This window comes from Manis javanica, chromosome 10, assembly GCF_040802235.1.
Source record: "Manis javanica isolate MJ-LG chromosome 10, MJ_LKY, whole genome shotgun sequence".
NCBI lineage: Eukaryota > Metazoa > Chordata > Mammalia > Pholidota > Manidae > Manis > Manis javanica.
In genome coordinates this window covers 28035474-28059576 of record NC_133165.1, presented here as the reverse complement: position 1 = coordinate 28059576, position 24103 = coordinate 28035474, and the positions used below count along the sequence as shown (strand labels likewise).

Here is a 24103-nt window from a genome sequence, read left to right as displayed (position 1 = left end):
TTGGCCCTCCACCAGCTGTCAACAGCAGCCACCAAACGCCCTTACAAGAAGGCTCACATTGGCCCCACAAGCAGTGTGGGCAGAGGGGCTATGAGCTCTTGGCCCTCATCTGCACCGGCCCTGCAGTTCTGAATGGTTTTCCTTAAAAGAGATCCAAAATTATGTAGGCCATACAAAACTTGGATATACACGGGACTTGTATAAAGTAATACAAGAAGGTATATCATATATATCCACTTTTTCCACAAAAAGTAATATAAATTCATTAACAAAAATTTGGAAAATAAAGAGTATGAAGAAAACAATGAAAACAAGCATTGGTTCATAGTACAGTTGCTTTTGTAACACTTTCATGGTTTTTTAAGTGCTTTTTGTAATTATTTTCAAGTTTTTCAGAGACTCTGACCTCTATTTTAAACTTCAGTTCAACTCAGTGAGTTACTGAAATCAGTTTGGTGGGAAGAATAATATTTACTTCTCCACATTAAAATACCCTTAAATTATTGCCATCCTGTGGACAGAAACACACGGTTTCAGAGCTGAGGCAACACTGATTTTATCCCCTAGACGGTAAGAAGCTCAGGGGGAGGGACGTTGTGCAATCAGTTCCCGCTCCAGCTTTGGCCACTCCAGGCTGGAGCTGAGAACTCAGGGTAAGCACACCCAGGGCTAAAGAAAGCTTCTCTTGGTTTATTCAAAGCTCATTTGGAAATTAAAAGAGAAGCATAGATAATAATGAGTTCTGCAAAGGTTAACTAGGATTCTCCTGCAGGACAATAAGAAGTTATTAAAAGAATCAGAGCAATACAGTCTGTTGTGGTGCTACAGAATGTCCAGCTTGAGCAGGTGGGCATGGGCCTCTGATAACAGACTGAGCTCTTGAAAGAGGACACCTAGGTGCTCCTGAGGGGTGTGCCCCCACCTAGGTGTGCAGCACCTCTAATATGAGTCAATCGAAACACAATTTGAAAGAACCTGCTTGTGGCAACCCTGGGAGATAAGACTGAGGTCCTGGGTCCTGGGATGGATGGGCCATCATCCGTTCAGGAGGGCAGAGACTTGCACTCTCCAGAGCACGTCTCTGGACTGGGAGAAGGATGCGAAGCAGAGGGTGTTTCGCTGAGACAAACCCCAAAAAGCAGACAGTTAAGACACAGTTTGATATCCTTCACTTAGCGAAGGCTTTCCCACTTGCAGATGTCTTTAGAGAAGTGACAAAAGTCTGCAGGTTAGACTTAAAATGTGCCAAGTTTTGCCTTGAAAGTTGAGAATGAAAGAGGTGAGCATTTGGGAAATAAATGAAACTCTTGCTAAGTGGGATGGCCTGCTTGGACAAACTGTTGCCAAAGTGAGGCCAAGAGCAGGCTTTGAGGCCTTACACTGGTCATGTCCAAGGGCCTGGGGCCTCCTGAACTGTGGGTAAGGCATCAAATGAGTCCTAGGCTTGGGTTTTGTAAGGGTGTGGGCCCCTGAACTGGAGAAGCCGTTTGCTTCAGAGAAGTGGAAACGGGTTGGAAAAATCTAGAAGCAACGGGGCTGGGGGGTGGGGGTGTTCAGCTTTTGGGCAGGGGTGATGAGGATGGTGCTGATGACCCCACACGGCAGGCTGGGAACAGGTATAACTCCAGTTGGCAGGTGATGGGGTGGGAGCAGGTGGCCCAGAAGCTGACCCGGCGTTAGGGAAGACATGCTCTATGGGCCACTTTGTATTCTGCACTGAGTGGTCATGACAGGCACACCTGCATAGGAATTTACATCAGTCTATGGGACAGGTTTGGGAAGAGCCTTCCAGAAGGTGAGGACCAGTACAGAATGTGGGGGCCAGAAGGGAGTCCCTGCCCACCTCTTCATCTTGTCTGATGGCAGGGAGCTAAGGGGGAGAAAACTCTGAAACCCTCCACCTGAGCTCTCTGGACCTATGACACAGCAATATAACAAAGATTAATCAATACCTGTGATATCACTGTCTTCCTGGATGGATTTGAAGATGAGAGCGAATGCCATTGATGTGAAATTCAATATGCAAAAGCCTGAATAAAATGAGCTAAAACATAAAGTAATTCCTAACAACTCCAAGGCTATTAGAAAATACCTGTGTGAGATATGTCTCAAAGACAGCATTGAAATGATTTGAAGCATAAAGAACAAAGTCTCTTTGGAATTTTGGCAAGCAAAACAGCACAAAGCCCGTCAGCTTTTAAGTACATAATAGCAAGTGGGATGAAGATGTTCAACATATTGTGTATGACAGGCTGGAGCAGCTTTCACACAGAAGCGAATGAGCTGTGGAGAGCTGTAGGCACGAGAGCTGCTGGGCTTTGTCATCAAAAAGACCTGTGACAGCAGAGGAGTGAGCTGAGTTGGCTCAGAGGATTTTTTTGTGAGGGAAGAGGGATGTTACCCACCACCACAAGGATGCCAGGGAGGAAGTCCAGGGGAGGCAATGGGCCTCAGAGGATGTTCTCCAAAAGGCAGTCTTAGACCTGCTGCTGATATAAGGACTGTCCAAGAAAGCTGTGAGCACTAGAATGTTCCATGCTCAAGAAAAAACAATCTGCCCATGGGATATTACTACCTGAACTCCAAAACATCATTTCAGATCCAGCATGCTCCAGTCACGCTGATGCGTATCTGGTCCCGGCCCAGCATTCCCAGCATCTTCGGCCCACTTCCTCCAGGGAAATTCAATCACTGGTTCCAAATACCCTACCCTCCTAGTCTCTCCCACTGCCTCTGAACACACCAGGACAAGAGCTCCTGCCCACCACTGCCAGGCCAACCTGGTAGATTCAACTTGCTTTCACATGGCATTGCTCAATGGCTCTCTTTTGTTTAAGACTTTGGTCTGGCACCATGCAATTCATCTGCCTGTGTGTGTGTGTGTGTGTGTGGTGGGGCATGGAGAGAGACTTTAAAGAGGACTTTGAGGTCTTTTAAAATGAAAGGACACATCAAATCAGATGGTAAAATGAAACTAAAAAATAAATCTAAAATCATTAGAAGACAATAGAGAGAAATTCTCAGCACCTGGGATGATTTAGTTACTTCAGTAATACACTCAGTTTAGCTTTGAGTTTCCTGGAAACCAAGGGAAATAAGCAACACATTGGATGGTAGAGTTTCAAAAGGCAGCTGCTAAGTCTGGAGAGAAACAGGCGTTCTCTTGGTAACAGGGACACCTACTGAATGGCTGTCTCTACGATGACAGGCAGAGAGATACAGAAGATATAGAAGTGTTCTTCCAATCTGATGCTTCTAGTAAGTCTCTGGAAAAGATGAAGTATGGTATTAACTTAGGGAAGACAGTGTTTCTTTCTAAGTTAAGGAAAAATACATTGATTTCAAGCTTGAGGCTTGGGAGTCTTGAGTCATGAGGGTGTCCAAGCCCTTCAGAGCCTCAACTCTGAGACCTGAACAGAGACATGGGGTAGGAGCTCACATCAGAGCTGTGGGCCTGCAGGACAGTCATATAGTGAAACTCCCCTGTGTGAATTATAGGGTGCCACTAAATGGAATATTTTGTAAGAATAATTGGCTCAGAAAAAAGAAATTTCCCTACACACACTTAAAAATCCTAAGAACCAGGAATGAAGGAATGTATTACATGATGAAAAACTACTGTCTCAAATCAATATCATATTCATTTACATGAAGTTCAAGAACAGGCAAAACTATCCATGGAGATGGAGTCCAAATAGGGCTTGACTTTGAAGGAGGAAGATTGACTGGAAAGGGACACAGGGAACTTACTGGCATGTTTTGTATCTTGGTGGTGGTGTGAGCTGCATGGTGTATATGTATTTGTCAAAACTCACTTAAGATCTCTGTATCTCATTATATGCAAATCTATCTCAAAAAGCAACAAAACCATCAATATCATTCCTAACAGTAAAATCCTAGGAGACTACTCCAGTGAGATTGGAGAATAAGCAACAAGAGATGCTACTATGCCAATTACTTTAAAAACTAGTCTTACCAACCCAGTAAGATATAAGAACAAAAAGGAAACAATACATTTTTATTATCTGGAGAAGATATGTTTGTCTATCTTGAAACCTATGAGGACCAGATGAAAAATTATTAGAAAAATGAGTGAATCTGGACAGTGGCTGAATAGGAAACAAAAACCTAAACATCAATGGCTTTCCTTTATTCTGACAATAAATTAACTAGTGAGAAGATGAAATGGAAAGAAAATCTTATTCATAGTAGTAGTAAGACAGAATTTTAGGACAATCTTAACTGAAAAGTATAGAACCTATAGGTATAAACCTGCAAACTTCACTAAGCAACATAAAAAAGAGCCAACATAATGGAAAAGCAGATTATTTTCTGGATGGAAACACAGAATCACCAAGAAGTCAGCTCTCATAAAACCTGGCACAGTTTTAACATCATTAAAAAGTCAATGGGACTATTTTTGAAACTTGACAAAGTAATTCCATTTTTTTTTCTGGAAGAATAAACAGGTGACAAGAACTAACAAAATTCTGAAAAGTTGAGGGGACTTGTTTATCCCTATTAAAACACATTTTAGAACTAAAACAATTAAAATATTATAAAAAAATATATTTTAAATATTAAAAATTTTTAAATATTTTTGCTTTTTATGCTTCAGCGGCAGGCAAACAGATGGTGAATCATTGGGTCCAAACAAACTCCAAACACAGTTTTATGTAAATAGGTCCTCTTGATATATGAAAAAGAGAAAGTTCATACATAAATTAATAAAAAATACAGTAAATCATAGGGGAAAGGGGAGTCACTTGGAAAAAACAAAAACTCATATGTCAAATACATCTAAATCCCAGATGAATTTATGAGTTAAATGTATTAAAAATTAAGGCTTAAAAACAAGGTGAAAACCTTGAATATGTATTTTATGCTTGATAGTGTTGAAATATCCAAACATAAATGTGATGAAAAAAATCATAATGGAAAATAGCAATAGATTCAACTACATTGAAATGAAATGCTTTTGTATGTCAAAAAGTAGTAACAAAAATTAAGGGTAAAAAACAAGCTGAAAAAAGCAAATGGTCACAAATGACAGAAAAGCCCCTAAGGCCTTGATAGAAAAACAGGGGAAGGGAAATTGAAAGATTATAGCAGAGGAAGAACAAAAAGGCAATCAACTTGGAAAAATGTGTCCAACCACACCAGTGATCAACAAAGCGCAAAGTAAAACAACTCTAAGACCTGAAGGTAAGTCAGAACCACACATCTTATGAATGGAAACATAGGAGGATATCTAGGCAAACCGGGAGTAGGAAAGAGTATTAGGAATTTCCTTTCAGATGTTTTCATTAGTGTGGGTGTCCTGACTTTGCTGGTGTTCTAAAGGCCTAGTTTGCCTACTGGGTAATTCAGCTAGTACTCCTGGAGCAGGAAACTGGGAACAGCACCCCCAGAGGAGGAGACCTAGGACAGTGCACCCCAGGGAGGAGACTGGGGACAGCACCCCCCACCCGGAGAGGAAGAGACCAAGGAAAGCGTCCCCAGAGGAGGAGACTGGGGACAGAGCTAGAGGAGATGTTACAAAGGAGCTGGCAGCAGATGACCATCTCTCTCCCAGACTCTCCCACAAGGTGCAGTGGCACTGAATACTTGGTGCACTCAGGGAACTGTGAGCAATGCCTTGCCGCTGAAGCATGAAAAGCAAAGAAATGAGTGGATATAGATAAATCTGGGGAGGCAGGTGGCAATCAGATGATAAATGGCACTATATATATACCATGCAATATGCCTAGAATCCAATCCTTAAGCACAAAGAGTTCCTGTAAAGCAAGGAATTAGGGCTAGCAAAGACAGGCTAGGGACTAGTCTCCAGGCTATGTTTGAGGTCCAAGCACACTTTGGGGGAACCAGAGGTGATTATGGGGGAACCAGAGGTGATTGTGGAAGAACCTGAGGTTCACTGCCCAGGCTCACTGTGGCGCTTCCCTGAGTGGCCTCTGAAGGGTTTCGAGCAAGGAGGGCATTCACTTGGGCACCTGTACTTCAGAGAGCTCCCATAGTGGGTAGATGGAGGGTAGATGTGAGGAGGCAAAGGGATGGATTGGTGTGATGAGGCGGTAGCCAGTCAGGGACGGTGGTTGCCGGAATGTTGAAGGGCAGTGGACTAGACAAAGCTTTACAAGGTAAAACCAACAGAACTGACTTATTTGCAGGGGACAGGGAATAGTGAGGCAATCAAGAATGACGTCTGTGTTTCTTAGCAAAGGAGCAACTTGGGAGGGGCAGATGAGTTCTATTTGAATTTAAGTGTGATGGACATGTGTAGATGTCCAGTGAATCTGAGGCCTGGGGAGAGGTCTAGGTTGGAAACAGATTTTGGGGAGTTGCAGCCTGGGGAGAGGGTGAAGCCCAGGTATACAGAAGATCACTGGGGAAAACATGGAGGCTGAGGATGCCCCTGTGCACAGTAACCCAGAGCACCAGCATTTTAGGGGCAGGAGAGGAAATAAGTCTTCAGATAAGTCAGAGAAAATGGTCCTAGGGATAAAAGAAGAAGAGGTGAAAGTAAAGAGGGAGATGGAAGTCAAGCCAAAGGAATGAAGTTCTGAGAGGAGGAGTGAGGAATGGGGATGTTCAGGAGGTTGACAGCTGAAAGCGCCACCTGGTCTGTCCTGTGGACCTGTGACGGGAGATGGGAGGCTTCAGCAGGGAAATGAGGGCGGCATGAATGAGAGACTGGAGGTGAAGAGGGTTCTCCTGTGAGGCAGAAGGAGCCAGGAGAGGGAGAGCTTGAAGACAGAAGTCACAGAGGGGTTCAGTGATGGGGCTATGTCCTGGAGGAGGTGGGAGCAGAGGGCCAAAAATGGGGCAGAGGGGTGCCTTTAATCCATGAGGGGTTGTAGTGGTTATTTTTATTCTTTGTGCTTTAGGTAATTTCTAAGTTTTTATTAGTAAGCACACATAATTTTAATAATAAAAAAAAACAGTTATTTTATACTTTAATTAAATATACATATTTTAAGGTATAATGCAAAACTGTAACTATGAACACCTGTATCTATTAAAAAACTAATAGTAGAACTAAACAGAGTGAAGAATCCTGAATTTTTTATGTAAGTATGCTTATTATCTGCAACTACTTACCAGGAGGCAGTGCTAAGGTTTAAAAAAATTCATGGGAAAAACACATAATTTTTCTAACTGGTAAGAGACTTTGTTTTTTTAATTATTAAAATTATGTGAGGATAAATTTTTAAAAAGATAACATCATGGATTGGGAGCCAAGATGGCGGCGTGAGTAGAGCAGTGGAAATCTCCTCCCAAAAACACATAGAGCTATGAAAATATAACAAAGAAAAATCTTCCTAAAATAGAGACCACAGGACACAGGACAACATCCAGACCACATCCACACCTGCAAGAACCCAGCGCCTTGTGAAGGGGGTAAGATACAAGCCCCAGCCCGGCGGGACCCGAGCGTCCCTCCCCCCGGCTCCCGGCGGGTGGAGAGAAACCGGAGCAGTTTTTTTTTTTGGCGAGCGCTTTTTGGAAGCCTTAGAGGGACGGGCCCCCGTTGCTGGGGAGGCAGGGTGGCGGGACCGGTGAGGAGGTGCCTGGGAACGGCGCCGGAGGACAAAGAATATCCCGCGTTTCTCCCTGCGAGACCTGGGGGCGGGTGCCTGAGACCGGTGCCTGAGGACGGAGGAGGTCGCGCGTTTTTCCCCTTTTTTTTTTTTTTTTTTTTCTCTTTTTGGCAAGCGCTTTTTGGAAGCCTTGAAGGGACGGGGACCCCAGTGCTAGGGAGGCACGGTGGCGGGACTGGTGAGTGGGTGGCTGGGACCGGCGCCTGAGGACAAAGAATATCCCCCGTTTTTCCCTGCGGGACCGGTGGGCGGGTGCCTGAGACCGGCACTTGAGGACAGAGGAAATCGCGTGTTTTTCCCCTTTTTTTTTTCTTTTCTGCGAGTGCTTTTTGGAAGCCTAAAAGGGACAGGGACCCCGGTGCTAGGGAGGCAGGGCGGCGGGACTGGTGAGCGGGTGCCTGGGACCGGCACCTGAGGACAAAGAATATCCCGCATTTTTCCCTGTGGGACCGGTGGGTGGGTGCCTGAGACCAGCAACTGAGGACGGAAGAAATCGCGCGTTTTTCCCCTTTTTTTTCTCTCTTTTTGCCAAGTGCTTTTTGGAAGCCTTAAAGGGACAGGGACCCCGGTGCTAGGGAGGCAGGGCGGCGGGACTGGTGAGCGGGTGCGTGGGACCAGTGCCTGAGGACCAAGAATATTGAGCGTTCCTTCCCTGCGGGACCGGTGGGTGGGTGCTTTTTGGAAGCCTTGAAAGGACAGGGACCCTGGTGCTAGGGAGACAGGGCAGCAGGACCAGTGCGCGGGTGCCTGGGACCGGCACCTGAGGAAAAAAAAAAAAATCGCGTGTTTTTTCTTTTTTTTTTCCTTTCTGTTCCCTCTCTCATTGTTGCTGTTGTTGTTTTGGTTTGGAGAGTGCTTTTTGGAAATCTTAAAGGGGCAGGACAGGTCACTTAGACCAGAAGCAGGGAATCTGGGGATCTCTGGGCACTCTAACCCCCTGGGCAGCAGGGAGCACAGAGGCCCCTTACGGAGATAAATAGTCTCCTGGCTGCTCCCCCTCTAACGGGGCTCCACCATTTTGGAGGAACAGCCCCAGCCAGGCCAAGCCCACAGCAACAGTGGAGATAAACCCCAAAGCAACTGGGCAGGAAGCAGAAGCCCTGTCTGCGCACAGCTGCCCAGCACAAGCCACTAGAGGTCGCTATTCTCCCAGGAAAAGGCTACAAACCAACAAGAAGGGAAGCTCTTCCAGCGGTCACTTGTACCAGCTCTGCAGACTATCTCTATCACCATGAAAAGGCAAAACTACAGGCAGACAAAGATCACAGAGACAACACCTGAGAAGGAGACAGACCTAACTAGTCCTCCTGAAAAAGAATTCAAAATAAAAATCATGAACATGCTGACAGAGATGCAGAAAAAAATGCAAGAGCAATGGGATGAGATGCAGAGAAAAATGCAAGAGCAGTGGGATGAGATGCAGAGAAAAATGCAAGAGCAGTGGGATGAAGTCCGGAAGGAGATCACAGATGTCAGGAAAGAGATCACAGAAGTGAAACAATCCCTGGAAGGATTTATAAGCAGAATGGATAACATGCAAGAGGCCATTGAAGGAATAGAAGCCAGAGAACAGGAACGTATAGAAGCTGACATAGAGAGAGATAAAAGGATCTCCAGGAATGAAACAACACTAAGAGAAATATGTGACCAATACAAAAGGAAAAACATTCGTATTATAGGGATACCAGAAGAGGAAGAAAGAGGAAAAGGGATAGAAAGTGTCTTTGAAGAAATAATTGCTGAAAACTTCCCCAAACTGGGGGAGGAAATAATCGAACAGACCATGGAATTATACAGAACCCCCAACAGAAAGGATCCAAGGAGGACAACACCAAGACACATAATAATTAAAATGGCAAGGATCAAGGACAAGGAAAGAGTTTTAAAGGCAGCTAGAGAGAAAAAGGTCACCTATAAAGGAAAACCAATCAGGCTAACATCAGACTTCTCAACAGAAACCCTACAGGCCAGAAGAGAATGGCATGATATACTTAATGCAATGAAACAGAAGGGCCTTGAACCAAGGATACTGTATCCAGCACGACTATCATTTAAATATGATGGTGGGATCAAACAATTCCCAGACAAGCAAAAGCTGAGGGAATTTGCTTCCCACAAACCACCTCTACAGGGCATCCTACAGGGACTGCTCTAGATGGGAGCACCCCTAAAAAGAGCACAGAACAAAACACACAACATATGAAGAAGGGAGGAGGAGGAATAAGAAGGGAGAGAAGAAAAGACTCTCCAGACAGTGTATATAACAGCTCAATAAGCGAGCTAAGTTAGGCAGTAAGATACTAAAGAAGCTAACCTTGAACCTTTGGTAACCACGAATCTAAAGCCTGCAATGGCAATAAGTACATATCTTTCAATAGTCACCCTAAATGTAAATGGACTTAATGCACCAATCAAAAGACATAGAGTAATAGAATGGATAAAAAAGCAAGACCCATCTATATGCTGCTTACAAGAAACTCACCTTAAACCCAAAGATAAGCATAGACTAAAAGTCAAGGGATGGAAAAACATATTTCAGGCAAACAACAGTGAGAAGAAAGCAGGGGTTGCAGTACTAATATCAGACAAAATAGACTTCAAAACAAAGAAAGTAACAAGAGATAAAGAAGGCCACTACATAAAGATAAAGGGCTTAGTCCAACAAGAGGATATAACCATTCTAAATATATATGCACCCAATACAGGAGCACCAGCATATGTGAAGCAAATACTAACAGAACTAAAGAGGGAAATAGACTGCAATGCATTCATTGTAGGAGACTTCAACACACCACTCACCCCAAAGGATAGATCCACCGGGCAGAAAATAAGTAAAGACACACAGGCACTGAACAACACACTAGAACAGATGGACCTAATAGGCATCTATAGAACTTTACATCCAAAAGCAACAGGATATACATTCTTCTCAAGTGCACATGGAACATTCTCCAGAATAGACCACATACTAGCTCACAAAAAGAGCCTCAGTAAATTCCACAATATTGAAATTCTACCAACCAATTTTTCAGACCACAAAGGTATGAAAGTAGAAATAAATTCTACAAAGAAAACAAAAAGGCTCACAAACACATGGAGGCTTAACAACATGCTACTAAATAATCAATGGATCAATGAACAAATCAAAATAGAGATCAAGGAATATATAGAAACAAATGACAACAACAACACTAAGCCCCAACTTCTGTGGGATGCAGCGAAAGCAGTCTTAAGAGGAAAGTATATAGCAATCCAGGCACACTTGAAGAAGGAAGAACAATCCCAAATGAATAGTCTAACATCACAATTATTAAAACTGGAAAAAGAAGAACAAATGAGGCCTAAAGTCAGCAGAAGGAGGGACATAATAAAGATCAGAGAAGAAATAAACAAAATTGAGAAGAATAAAACAATAGCAAAAATCAACGAAACCAAGAGCTGGTTCTTTGAGAAAATAAACAAAATAGATAAGCCTCTAGCCCAACTTATTAAGAGAAAAAGAGAGTCAACACAAATCAACATAATCAGAAATGAGAATGGAAAAATCACGACAGACTCCACAGAAATACAAAGAATTATTAAAGACTACTATGAAAACCTATATGCCAACAAGCTGGAAAACCTAGAAGAAATGGACAACTTCCTAGAAAAATACAACCTCCCAAGACTGACCAAGGAAGAAACACAAAAGTTAAACAAACCAATTACAAGCAAAGAAATTGAAACAGTAATCAAAAAACTACCCAAGAACAAAACCCCGGGGCCGGACGGATTTACCTCGGAATTTTATCAGACACACAGAGAAGACATAATACCCATTCTCCTTAAAGTGTTCCACAAAATAGAAGAAGAGGGAATACTCCCAAACTCATTCTATGAAGCCAACATCACCCTAATACCAAAACCAGGCAAAGACCCCACCAAAAAAGAAAATTACAGACCAATATCCCTGATGAACGTAGATGCAAAAATACTCAATAAAATATTAGCAAACAGAATTCAACAGTATATCAAAAGGATCATACACCATGACCAAGTGGGGTTCATCCCAGGGATGCAAGGATGGTACAATATTCGAAAATCCATCAACATCATCCACCACATCAACAAAAAGAAAGACAAAAACCACATGATCATCTCCATAGACGCTGAAAAAGCATTTGACAAAATTCAACATCCATTCATGATAAAAACTCTCAGCAAAATGGGAATAGAGGGCAAGTACCTCAACATAATAAAGGCCATATATGATAAACCCACAGCCAGCATTATACTGAACAGCGAGAAGCTGAAAGCATTTCCACTGAGATCGGGAACCAGACAGGGATGCCCACTCTCCCCACTGTTATTTAACATAGTACTGGAGGTCCTAGCCACGGCAATCAGACAAAACAAAGAAATACAAGGAATCCAGATTGGTAAAGAAGAAGTTAAACTGTCACTATTTGCAGATGATATGATACTGTACATAAAAAACCCTAAAGACTCCACTCCAAAACTACTAGAACTGATATCGGAATACAGCAAAGTTGCAGGATACAAAATCAACACACAGAAATCTGTAGCTTTCCTATACACTAACAACGAATCAATAGAAAGAGAAATCAGGAAAACAATTCCATTCACCATTGCATCAAAAAGAATAAAATACCTAGGAATAAACCTAACCAAGGAAGTGAAAGACTTATACTCTGAAAACTACAAGTCACTCTTAAGAGAAATTAAAGGGGACACTAATAAATGGAAACTCATCCCATGCTCATGGCTAGGAAGAATTAATATCGTCAAAATGGCCATCCTGCCGAAAGCAATATACAAATTTGATGCAATCCCTCTCAAATTACCAGCAACATTCTTCAATGAATTGGAACAAATAATTCAAAAATTCATATGGAAACACCAAAGACCCCGAATAGCCAAAGCAATCCTGAAAAAGAAGAATAAAGTAGGGGGGATCTCACTCCCCAACTTCAAGCTCTACTACAAAGCCATAGTAATCAAGACAATTTGGTACTGGCACAAGAACAGAGCCACAGACCAGTGGAACAGATTAGAGACCCCAGAAATTAACCCAAACATATATGGTCAATTAATATTTGATAAAGGAGCCATGGACATACAATGGCAAAATGACAGTCTCTTCAACAGATGGTGCTGGCAAAACTGGACAGCTACATGTAGGAGAATGAAACTGGACCATTGTCTAACCCCATATACAAAGGTAAACTCAAAATGGATCAAAGACCTGAATGTAAGTCACGAAACCATTAAACTCTTGGAAAAAAACATAGGCAAAAACCTCTTAGACATAAACATGAGTGATCTCTTCTTGAACATATCTCCCCGGGCAAGGAAAACAACAGCAAAAATGAGCAAGTGGGACTACATTAAGCTGAAAAGCTTCTGTACAGCGAAAGACACCATCAATAGAACAAAAAGGAACCCTACAGTATGGGAGAATATATTTGAAAATGACAGATCTGATAAAGGCTTGACGTCCAGAATATATAAAGAGCTCACACGCCTCAACAAACAAAAAACAAATAACCCAATTAAAAAATGGGCAGAGGAACTGAACAGACAGTTCTCCAAAAAAGAAATACAGATGGCCAAGAGACACATGAAAAGATGCTCCACATCGCTAATTATCAGAGAAATGCAAATTAAAACTACAATGAGGTATCACCTCACACCAGTAAGGATAGCTGCCATCCAAAAGACAAACAACAACAAATGTTGGCGAGGCTGTGGAGAAAGGGGAACCCTCCTACACTGCTGGTGGGAATGTAAATTAGTTCAACCATTGTGGAAAGCAGTATGGAGGTGCATCAAAATGCTCAAAACAGACCTACCATTTGACCCAGGAATTCCACTCCTAGGAATTTACCCTAAGAACGCAGCAATCAAGTTTGAGAAAGACAGATGCACTCCTATGTTTATCGCAGCACTATTTACAATAGCCAAGAATTGGAAGCAACCTAAATGTCCATCTGTAGATGAATGGATAAAGAAGATGTGGTACATATACACAATGGAATACTACTCAGCCATAAGAAGTGGAAAAATCCAACCATTTGCAGCAACATGGATGGAGCTGGAGAGTATTATGCTCAGTGAAATAAGCCAAGCGGAGAAAGAGAAATACCAAATGATTTCACTCATCTGAGGAGTATAGGAACAAAGGAAAAACTGAAGGAACAAAACAGCAGCAGAATTACAGAACCCAAAAATGGACTAACAGGTACCAAAGGGAAAGGAACTGGGGAGGATGGGTGCGCAGGGAGGGATAAGGGGGGGGAAGAAGAAGGGGGGTATTAAGATTAGCATGCATGGGGGGGAGGGAGAAAGGGGAGGGTGGGCTGCACAACACAGAGAGGACAAGTAGTGACTCTACAACATTTTGCTAAGCTGATGGACAGTAACCGTAATGTGGTTGTTAGGGGGGACCTGATATAGGGGAGAGCATAGTAAACATAGTATTCTTCAGGTAAGTGTAGATTAAAAATTTAAAAAAAAAAAAAGAAAGAAAGAAAGAAAAGGGGGATTACTCCTTAACAGGATAAAACTATTGGTAAATCAAAGATCAATGCATGCTTTAAATATCCTTAATGTTGATCACTTAAAGGGTGTCAGATGATCAGCTATGGAGGTACTCTTTTCTGATAATATTCCTTTCTCTTAATTAAAAAAAAAAAAAAAGCAGTTACTGTGTGCTGACCTCCAATGAGTTCTGCACAGTGGTATAGAGGGCATGTCAAAGTGTGGGCAAAGGGTCTGTTTGTTTCTACGCAGAAGATCAAGGCCTAGCTTGGATACCCAGAAAATGAACTAAGATACGATATGAGGAGGAGCTTCCGGCATCAGCACTCTCTGGAGGACTCGTGCCGGGGGATGATCATCAAAAAGCCTCCACAGGGATCCGGACGATGCTGCGGTTGTGGCTGCATCCAGCCCACCATCTCCTGGACTTGCCATAAGAAGGAGGAGGGAGATGTCTAGGCTGGCATGTGCATACAGTGAGACAACGAATTTGACTGGATCTGTACTGTTGGAACTCAACCAGGAGTTGGGAGGGGTGCAAGTTGTAGCACCCCAAAATCTCATGACTATAGACTATCTATGGTTAAAAGAACATATGGGATGTGAACAGATCCCAGAAATGGGCTGCTTTAATTTGTCTGATGGTTCAAGTACAGTTGGAAAATATCCATCATATCATAGATAAATTTTCACAAATGCCTAGGGTGCCTAAATGGTTTTCTTGGCTTCACTGGAGATGGCTGGTAATTATAGATTTGCTTTGTTTATGTCACCGTATTCCTATTATGTCAATATGTGTGTGCAAATTAGTTAGTAGTTTAAAACCTATACATACTTAAGGTACTATACAAGAAGATATGTCAAAGAAATAATCAATCCTCCCAAGTTTCCTTCATATGCTACATCTATAGCTTTTCTTCTTCCTTCCTAATTACAAACTTTAAATAGAATTCGTGCCTCATATCGAATTTACCGAGTATCATAATTCCTCCAGGTGGTAAAGATACCTCGAGACAAGTGCTGGGCATAGAAGCCACAGGGCATAAATCTGCAAAGAAGTAAAAAGCTAACCTTTGCAAACAATATGGCTTCTCTCTCACTTACCAACTTTACATTTCCCTGTATGGCCCCGGAAGATGACTGGTTAGCCAGAGACGGGTAAGATTCCTCAAGGGAGGAACAACCTAAGACAGGCACAGTCGCAGGGGGGCCATCAGGTGAGAATTTGGGGATCAACAGAGGTGAGGCTCAGAACCTCACCCCCCCTGCTTTGAGAGAAATCTTCTGCATCCGTGGATGTCTTGCTGCCCTTGTCTAGCCTGGATTAATACTTAGTCCATAGGCACACACCTGATCATCTGATCATCTACATTTGCCTTCTTACAGCACTAAACTATGTTTTCTACCTTTATCTTGCATCTACCTACCACTTCAGCATTTTATTAAAAATAAAAATAATAATAATAATAGGAGAAATGTGGGATCAACATATAAATCAAGTACAAAAATCAAATGAATATTCATATTTGACCTGATGGTTTATAGGTCATATTGCATGATCAAAACCGAAAGTTTCTGTGATGACTGCCCTTGTACTGTTCACCATGTAAGAATTTATTCACTCTGTAAGAATTCGTTCACCATGTAAGAACTTGTTCGTTATGCTTCAGAAGATTGGAGACTGACGAGAATTAGGCTTGAGATGGATTAATGATTGTACATTGAGCATTGACCCCCCTATACTGAATTTTATTGTTGTTAACAACCATTTGATCAATAAATATGAGAGATGCCCTCTCAAAAAAAAAAAAAAAAAAAAAAATATCAGACGAAAAAAAAAAAAAAAAAAAAAAAGATAACATCATGGCTGTCATCCAAATATAAAAATGAACATGTGCTAAAGAGTTGAGTTAGTTCATTGATTAATGAAGGAATCAGTAAGATGTTAAAACTATCAGAAAAGAATTCAAACAACACATGCATGTTCATAATCTGACATGTTAAAATGAATTTAAAAATAGATGCAAACTGGTCAATATCTATAGAGCAATAACCAGTTATTGCAATAATTACTCCTAACCAGGACACAATTTGTTTGCATTTCTATGGACCATAACTATTTACAATACTCTAAATTTTCTATAACCTACAGAGTTCTAAAATAGCTTAAAAACAGTGAAGAGTGCAGGCCCCTACAGAGTCAGCTAACCCTGAAGACCGCTAGATGAGACATCCAGCAGTTCGGTTTTGGATCCACTTCAAAGTCTTTCACAATTTTTTCTGGCAGTCTCTTTCCTTGTGATCAAAATAATCTCAAAGAAATATTATTCTTGATCAAATACCAAAGATAATTCTTGATCTACAAATACTGTAGAGAACAGGCCAAATGCTTTTGCTATTCAACAGAACTCTCAGTCTGTTTATGAGGACCTGGACATTGGGCCATCATGAATCCCTGCACACTCAACACAGGGCTCCCTGGGCACCCCTGGCCTGCCTCCTGACCTTCTGTGCTCTCAGTCCACCAGGCTTATAGCTTGAGCCAGGCCTTAGGACACTGCTGCCCTGTGTGAGCCCCTGGCTTCCTGAAGAGGCACCTGTGACAGGAGAGCTACCACACTTCACAAAGAAGCATACAGCCAGATGCCTGCAGAGCCAAGGGCACTCTCATTGGAGGGTTTAAACTCCAGTCAAGTGCACGGACAAAGCCCCACTGGAGCTCCAGAGTTCCGCTCCATAAAAGCTCTGAAGAGGCCCTTCTGCATGGCTGGCATGTGGTGAGGGCAGGTGTTATCATGAGCCTGCCCCTGCCACTAAGCACACCAGTGTGGCCCTTGCAAGGTTCGGGGTTTCCTAGATAATGGCATCCTACCCAGTCTGCCGAGAGGAGCTGGCTGCCGTGTACTGAGCTGCAGGATGAACGGACGCCTGAATGGAGTTCTTTAGCATCATCGTCCACTTGCGCAGTGTGGAGTGTAGGCCAAATGTAATTTCCATTTTAGGGTACTTGCTGCTAAGCTGTTCTTTCTGACCATAATCAGCCAGCATGTTCAGCTACTTCTTAAGGGAAATGGTTCCTAATAAAAATAAAAACCAGACAACTGGTCTGGGAGACAGAGCTGGTCTTCCTGTTTGCTGTGGCAGGAAGAACCAACTGATAGTGGTGCCTACGGTTTGAGCAAAGGCCACAGGCTTCTTTTGTACAGTTGGAATGAGGACCAGCCCAGAGAGAGCCATCTTATCCACCCTAGATTCTTCATGTACTAGTAATACTTTGGGCAATAATGGTAACAATGTAGAATACTCTAGATTATTCCAACATCAGAGGCTCTGAAGGAAACCCAGCTGGGAATCTCAAGTAGCTCCATTTGGTCCAGTCAGGAGCACCAGAGGCCAGGAGGGACTAACGATGTCCTTAGTCACTTTCTCAGTGGAATGGGTGACTGAGCACCCACAGAGCTGCCCCACGTGGGCCAGACGCCCTGCCGGCACACCAGCCCCAGGACTGAGTGTGGCCCTGTCTGCCCCTCAGGGCTCCATGGTCTTACTGGGGACAAGCACATAAACCAGTAATAATTACACAAGGTACTAACTGCTTGTGGGAAAATATGTCCTAGCAGATCAACCTCGAGGAGGAGAAATTCACTCTGCCCTGGTGTGCTGGGGGTGTGGGCGAAGGAGAGACATGGAGAAAAAGCTGCATTTGAGCTGGGATGTTAGAACCAGAGGGACTTTTCCTGGCAATTACCACCACACAACTGCAGCAACGGCCTGGCTGACCGTCTGGGTTGGACTCACTTCAGAAGCTGGCTGTTCCTACACAGGCCCTGAGGCTCATACTTCAGGCCTTTGCTGAAGGCTGCCCTCTGTGCCCCGCCTGGCCCGAGTCTCACGGCATGCCCCCTGAAAGCTCTGATTTATCTGCCACTCGCACTGTCTTACCTGCCCCTGCAGCACTTTGCATGGCCTGGACAGGGGCTCATTATGTGGCAGGATGTGGTGATGTGTCTGACCTCCTCCTTGCTGTTAATGAGTTGGGACTGATCATTTCATGTCTGCACCCCAGCACCCAGCAGAGGGCCTGGTATAGAGCAGATGCCCAGTCGGGACTCAGAGTTGATCAAACAGATGGATGGCTGATAGAATGGATGATTGCCTTGCACATAAAGCCTCTTTAGTACTCAAACAAGATACCTGACTACAAGAGCCAGGGAGTCACGCAAGTCCTCAGGCAAACAGTCAGCATGGCATTTTGAAACAACGCCTTATTTAGGTAAACCAGGGAAGGTGAAACACTTCTCTTTTGGAACATGGTCTCCAGCTAAAACCTGAATCTATCACAAAGGGACTCTGCCAGAGAGATTTACTCAGCTCATTCATCAAGTGCCTACTAAGTGTAAGGACTAGGGATTCAAGGATGAATAAAACCGTCCTGGCCTCAAGAAGATGGATGCTCAGTGGGCACCACTGTCAGAATTCTGATGGCGAGAGTCCCCTTCCTGTTACATTCTTTCCGTGCAGATTCTCGTCAAGTCCTGTTTTTCTAACAGGCTGTGTGGCCATGATACCCTTAGGAAAACCTTATCTCCTTGGAAGGTTAATGCCAATCCCTACCCTCTGTGATCAGAGATGTTGAGCTAAAGCTAAGATGGATGTCGGCCTGCAGACTGGTTTCCATTCACATCCCTACCCTCTCCTGGAGGAAAGAGACCAGGTCAGGCATCCGAGGTGTCCACAAGAGCTTGGACATGGGGCACCTCGTTCTGAGATGGTGCTTGGAATGGAAGCCACTGTGGCCTAGGGTGTCAAATTTAGAAGCCCAGGAAATGGAGGTAAAATACTGCCTTTGGGACTTCCTTCAGTGAACTGGTGCCCAACTCAAATAAAGGCAAGTTGCAGAGTGGCCTCCTTTAATCTCAGCAAGCACTGTTCTGGGCCAGGACTCACTGTACCACTGCTGCTAAAGTACCAGAGAGAAGCACCTGCCCCATGTGGTCTCTGTGCAGAGGCTGCCACTCATTAACATCACTAGCTGGTGGGACCCCAGCTTTACCTAGTGCCAGCTGCATGGCCTTGGGCCAGCGACTTATACTCACCTCTTGGTGGTCTCCTCGGTAGAAAACAAAGACCAGTGCATGCTGATCAGAGGGGGAACCTCTCACGTGAGAACAAGCAGGTAGATAATGCTGATTAGGAGACACTGGGTGGGGATTTATATAGGAAGAGTGTGGCAGTCAGTATGAGCCTGGGAGAAGCCTCAGCAAAACCGCAGGATGTCCCTGTCTGTGGAAGTGGGTGGTGGCAGGATCCATGTGGACTTGCACCAGAGGTAGGTTTTGGGGAGAGCACAATGAGAGAGCACCACTGTCAGCTGCCCTGAAATGGGGCCCCTTTATACTCACGACGAGCAGCTCAGGCCAGTGAAGCTGACTGCCACAAGAGCCCTGATGCCTGAGGTCTGGCTAGCCCACCTTGGGGAGGCCTGGGAGGAGTCTGGAAAAGTGAATACTAAAGAGGCTGCCAGCCTGGGGAGTAAAGCTAAACTGAGCTGGTGGTGTCGTAATTGTGAAGATAACAGTCCTACCCTGTGAGCATGCTTGGCACTGGTGAGGGGACAGGCTCTGAGAAAGGAAGTGCGGCCCATACAGGGAGCCAGTTTGAAAGCCACATGGCCACACACGCCAAGCAGGCCAGTGGCCTGGCCAGGGCAAGGCTGCCAGGCGACTGCAGAGCCTGAGTTCTGTTCTGAGCCCTGCGGGGTTCATATGGGGAGGACAGGCCCAACTGCATTTTAAGATCAGTGTTTCTGCTTGTGTACGACGGTCTGGAAGAGAACAGAAGTAGAAGCAGAGGCACTGGTCATAGGTTATCGTGATTGTCCTGGGGAGAGAGAATGGTGGCCTCGAGAGGCGAGGAGAGAGACAAGATTCCAGCAGTGACCTGGGCCACACCAATGGGACTGCTGCCGCCATGGTGATGGGCACGCAGTGGGAGCCAGGCCTGAGAAACACAGAAGTCACAGTGGGAGCCAATGCTGAGGCCAGAGGGGCTGCAGTGATGTGCTGAGGACAGTTGGAGTTAAAAAGTCAAAAGACACAGTTTGAAGAGTTTAGGTTGGAGGTGTCCCTGACACAACCAGATGGAGATGTCAAGAAACTGGGTCCCACATATGATCCCGGAGGGCTGGATAACCACACTAAGGCTTGGGATATGTTTTCAAGGAAAAGGCATCACTTGAAATCACAGGGATGCATGAGGTGTTCTAGGAAGAGATCCTAGGGGAGCAGAGAGCAGTGAGCCCTGAACCCCGAGGAGCAGGCAAGAGGAGGAAAGCGTGGCCAGGGGGCTACGGGTGTGCCTAGAAGGAGAACATGTGACCAAGAAGGGCACCAATGGCTGCTGAAGGTGGAGGAAGGTGTGGAAGGAAAGGACCCATGAGTACTTAGCACAAGGCCTGCACTGGAGCCAACATACCGAAGATCCACCTATCACTGTTGCTACTGACCCTCAGGCCACCCCAAGTGGAGGCACAATTGACATGATATGTAATCAGGAAACTTGCTCAGGGCAGCCCTGTGTGCATGCCGCCCCGTGGGGCCTCAGGCCCAATCCAGGCTCTCACAGGAGGCCTCTTGTCCTCACCAAGGTGCCCACATCACCTTTTACCCTTTCTAGCGCTGAAGCTGTGTTTTCATTTGAAACTCCATAGAGCATCATAACATTTTGCCAGTTGTTTTGGGTCTGAGCCAGATGTAAAGGTTAAGGACAGTAAGTGCACAGAAAGAAATCTGATTATTGTCCATGGTGACAACTTTGCTTTGCTACTTACTGTTTTCAGACAGTTCCACAATGTAATAAAGAACTGGGCTGTTTCCATCAAAGGGTCGAACCCAAGAGAGCACCACAGCATGGCTGTAGGAAGAATTCAGGCTGGCCAGAAGGTTCTGAGGTGGATGAGGCAGTTCACTTCGATATAAAGTAATAAAAAGAAAAAAGAGAAAAAAAAACACACATCAGAATTGATGGTTAGCCAGGTTCTTATGTTGCTCAGTCCTGGTGTATAAAATGGAGAATATAAAATATGCCCCAAACGCAGGTACTAACCCTCCCGACCCCCTAAAAAACCCTTCACCATTCACAATGTTTTTTTCCCCTGTCATAATCTGATTTAATCCTTCTGGTAGGGATGTAACAACTAATGGCAATGTAACTCAAATTGGATGGGAAATGCCAATTTCTACACAGTGTATCATTTAATTGAGAAAACTTGGTCAACAATTTGGTTTTATGACTGGAAGCTGTTCATAGAAATGCAGTATGCCATGCAAGCAGGAAGAGGCCTGGGAAATATGCCTTAATGTGGATTTAATATGAGAGTTTCCAACACTGGCTATTTGGAGTTACTTGCCAAAATGCTCATATGTACTTTTAGTTGCCTCTTTATTGACCTCATGAGGTTATATTGTCATTCTGTCTTCTGCTGGGTAATAGGGATTTGGGAGAAGCACTGAAAGGGGAAATGTGGTGAAAACTCTAACTGGAACCCCATGGAAAGAGTAAACAGCAAGGCTATAAATGGAAACACATTTAAAGTGAATAAATTCTGAAAAGAAATTAATAAAAAAGGTCTTTATTGGGACTTACTGATGACAAAGCTTCAAAATCCACCTGCGTGGTTTCTACCACAAGTGGGTCTGCAAACTTACAGCCACAGTTCTTATTTAACCTTTACATCTCATGAAACTGGGAGCAGGACACTGTTTTGTGGCCATTAGGGACGGCTTCTCCTTCTATAAATGTTGCTGGCAGTGCTGGGAAAGGGGGTGCTGTGACCTGTGTCACCTACTCACTAGGTTTTGGTCTCTCAGACATCAATTACTGCTGACCCACACATGTCAGCACAACAAGCTATAATTATACTTGATATTTTTAATTTAAAAAATGTACTCATTACACTTTGAAATTTATTAAGCTGTTATGTGCTTGGAGCTTCCTAAAAAACATAGCCCTCTCTAACCCACGCATACCGTTTATAAACAAACTAATATTTCTAACGTAGACTGCAACTTTAAATTAGTACAATAAAGAATAAACTTGTGCCTGAAATGTTTTCTTGTTTTCTTTTTGTGAATTAGGTCTTAAATCAGAAAAGGAGCTGTTATTTCTGTGTGAGTTTTCCACTAACCAAATCTCCCTTAGATTTTCAGTGAGGACCAGTATGATGGAAATGGCAGGATAAAACACCTATTTACTTCTCCCAAACCCCATTTCCTGTTGGAACTGGTTTGTTCTGAAACCAAACCAAAGTTGTTGAAACAGTCCCACCTAAAAACAAAGAATAAATATGGATAAATATATCCAAATAAGACTGTGGTATGATAAAGAATTTTTTCCGGTTTTGGCCCTGGTTTCCTGGGATGGTATTTCCAAACCCTTGAATTTCTCAAATGGTAAGACTGTCTTTGTTATGCGTGGTGGTTCCCTCAAGCTGCACCTGAGTTTATGCTAACCAGGTCACTCATGCTGGCCCCTACATAGTTGAGAGTGGAGGATATCCATGCTGGAAAGACCAGCCATGTGATTAGAGGGAAAGGGATTTGAGCCACTGATTATCAACCTCACCTTCTGATCTCCCACAAATAGAGGGGAGGTGGCTGCAGAATGAGTTCAGTCAATCATGCCTGCGTAATGAAACCCTAATAGAAACCCTGGCTCCCAAGTTCCGTCTAGTTCCTGTTTGGTAATCAGATGGGTATGCACCAAGAGGGAAGACTTGGAAGTCTTTGTATTTGGAAACCTCCCAGAACTTGGCTTCTCTTCATTTGTCTGGCACTGGTTTTTGTCCTTTATCATAAGACTGTAATCTTAAGGACAGCACTAGGCTGAGTTCCATGAGTTGTTCTAGGGAACTGACCTGACAGGGTAGTGGGGAGCCCCAAATGTTAGTTCCTTGGCTAGAAGCACAGTAGCCTGGGAGCCCTGGAACTTGTGGCTGGTGTTTGAAGTGAGGACAGTCTTTCTGGAGACAGTGTCCTTCACGTGTGGGGTCTGTGCTGACCCCAGAATTGTACTGTAAAGACTTTTGTTGAAATGGGAGATTTTCGACATGATGAACGTGAACTTTGATGGCTGACAGGGTTAGTTGGTGTTCTGGGCCATTTTCTATACGTGGATACTGCTAGCACTCAAAGAGGTGACCTCAGGTCTCACTTCCAAGTTGGGAGGAGAGATATGCAGAGGGCCCCAAGGTCTTGGAGCAGACCCAGGGCCCGTGAGAACCAGAAATGCTGCATGAAACCCTGGGAGACCCTAACGGCCTCTCCCAGTGGGCAGGAGGCAATCCCAATGATGTATCTCAAAGGGATTATCCCTGGGGCTGAAGAGGAGCTGTTCTTCCCACCAAAACCAGTGTGTTGATTTGCCATCCTGTTCAGTCAGGCGTTATGCCCCAGAATCTCCAGTCCTATCCCTATCCACCCTCTACATATGCACATTTAGTCAGTCACTAAATCTTACCTACTGTCCCTTAGAAATTCCCATAACACCAACTTCTCCACTTCATTGTCACAGACCAGCCTCAGAGCCGCCACCAGCTCTCCCAAGACCATGACTCACAAGCCTCCCGACTGTCGTGCTTGCTGTCACTGGGCTGCACTTGGAGCCCTCTCCACTGTGCAGGTAGTGGCTCCCTCTGTGCCCTCTGCAACTCCCTCCTGAGCTCCTTAGCCCCTGCCCCATGCTGGTGTTCTTAAAAGGGCCTTAGGAGGCAAAGCAGCCTTGAGACATTTAGTGTAGGACCAAGGCCGACAGCCCAGTGGCACCCCGAGCACATCAGCTTGCTCGAGAATCCAGAAATATGCCCTCATCCACAGCTGCCCAGCAAAGTCCACTTCGTTGGCTCAGAGGCATAGCCAAGATGATGGCCCAGTGCAATGTGTGATTTTACACTCATCACAGGACTC

The 24103-nt window shown here is 44.2% G+C and overlaps 1 protein-coding gene across 11 annotated transcripts in view; it reads right to left on the bottom strand.

Annotated features, from left to right (window-relative positions):
- Positions 1 to 24103, bottom strand: part of SDK1 (sidekick cell adhesion molecule 1) — a 1045458-nt gene that overhangs the window by 208851 nt on the left and 812504 nt on the right. For all 11 annotated transcript variants that reach the window (XR_012122096.1, XR_012122097.1, XR_012122095.1 and 8 more), the window contains one exon: positions 20971 to 21107. Coding sequence is in view for 7 of the 11 variants with exons in the window: in XM_037008170.2 (XP_036864065.1) it covers positions 20971 to 21107 (137 nt within the window). In the remaining 4 variants the exon portion in view is untranslated. The remainder of the gene's footprint in view (positions 1 to 20970; positions 21108 to 24103) is intronic.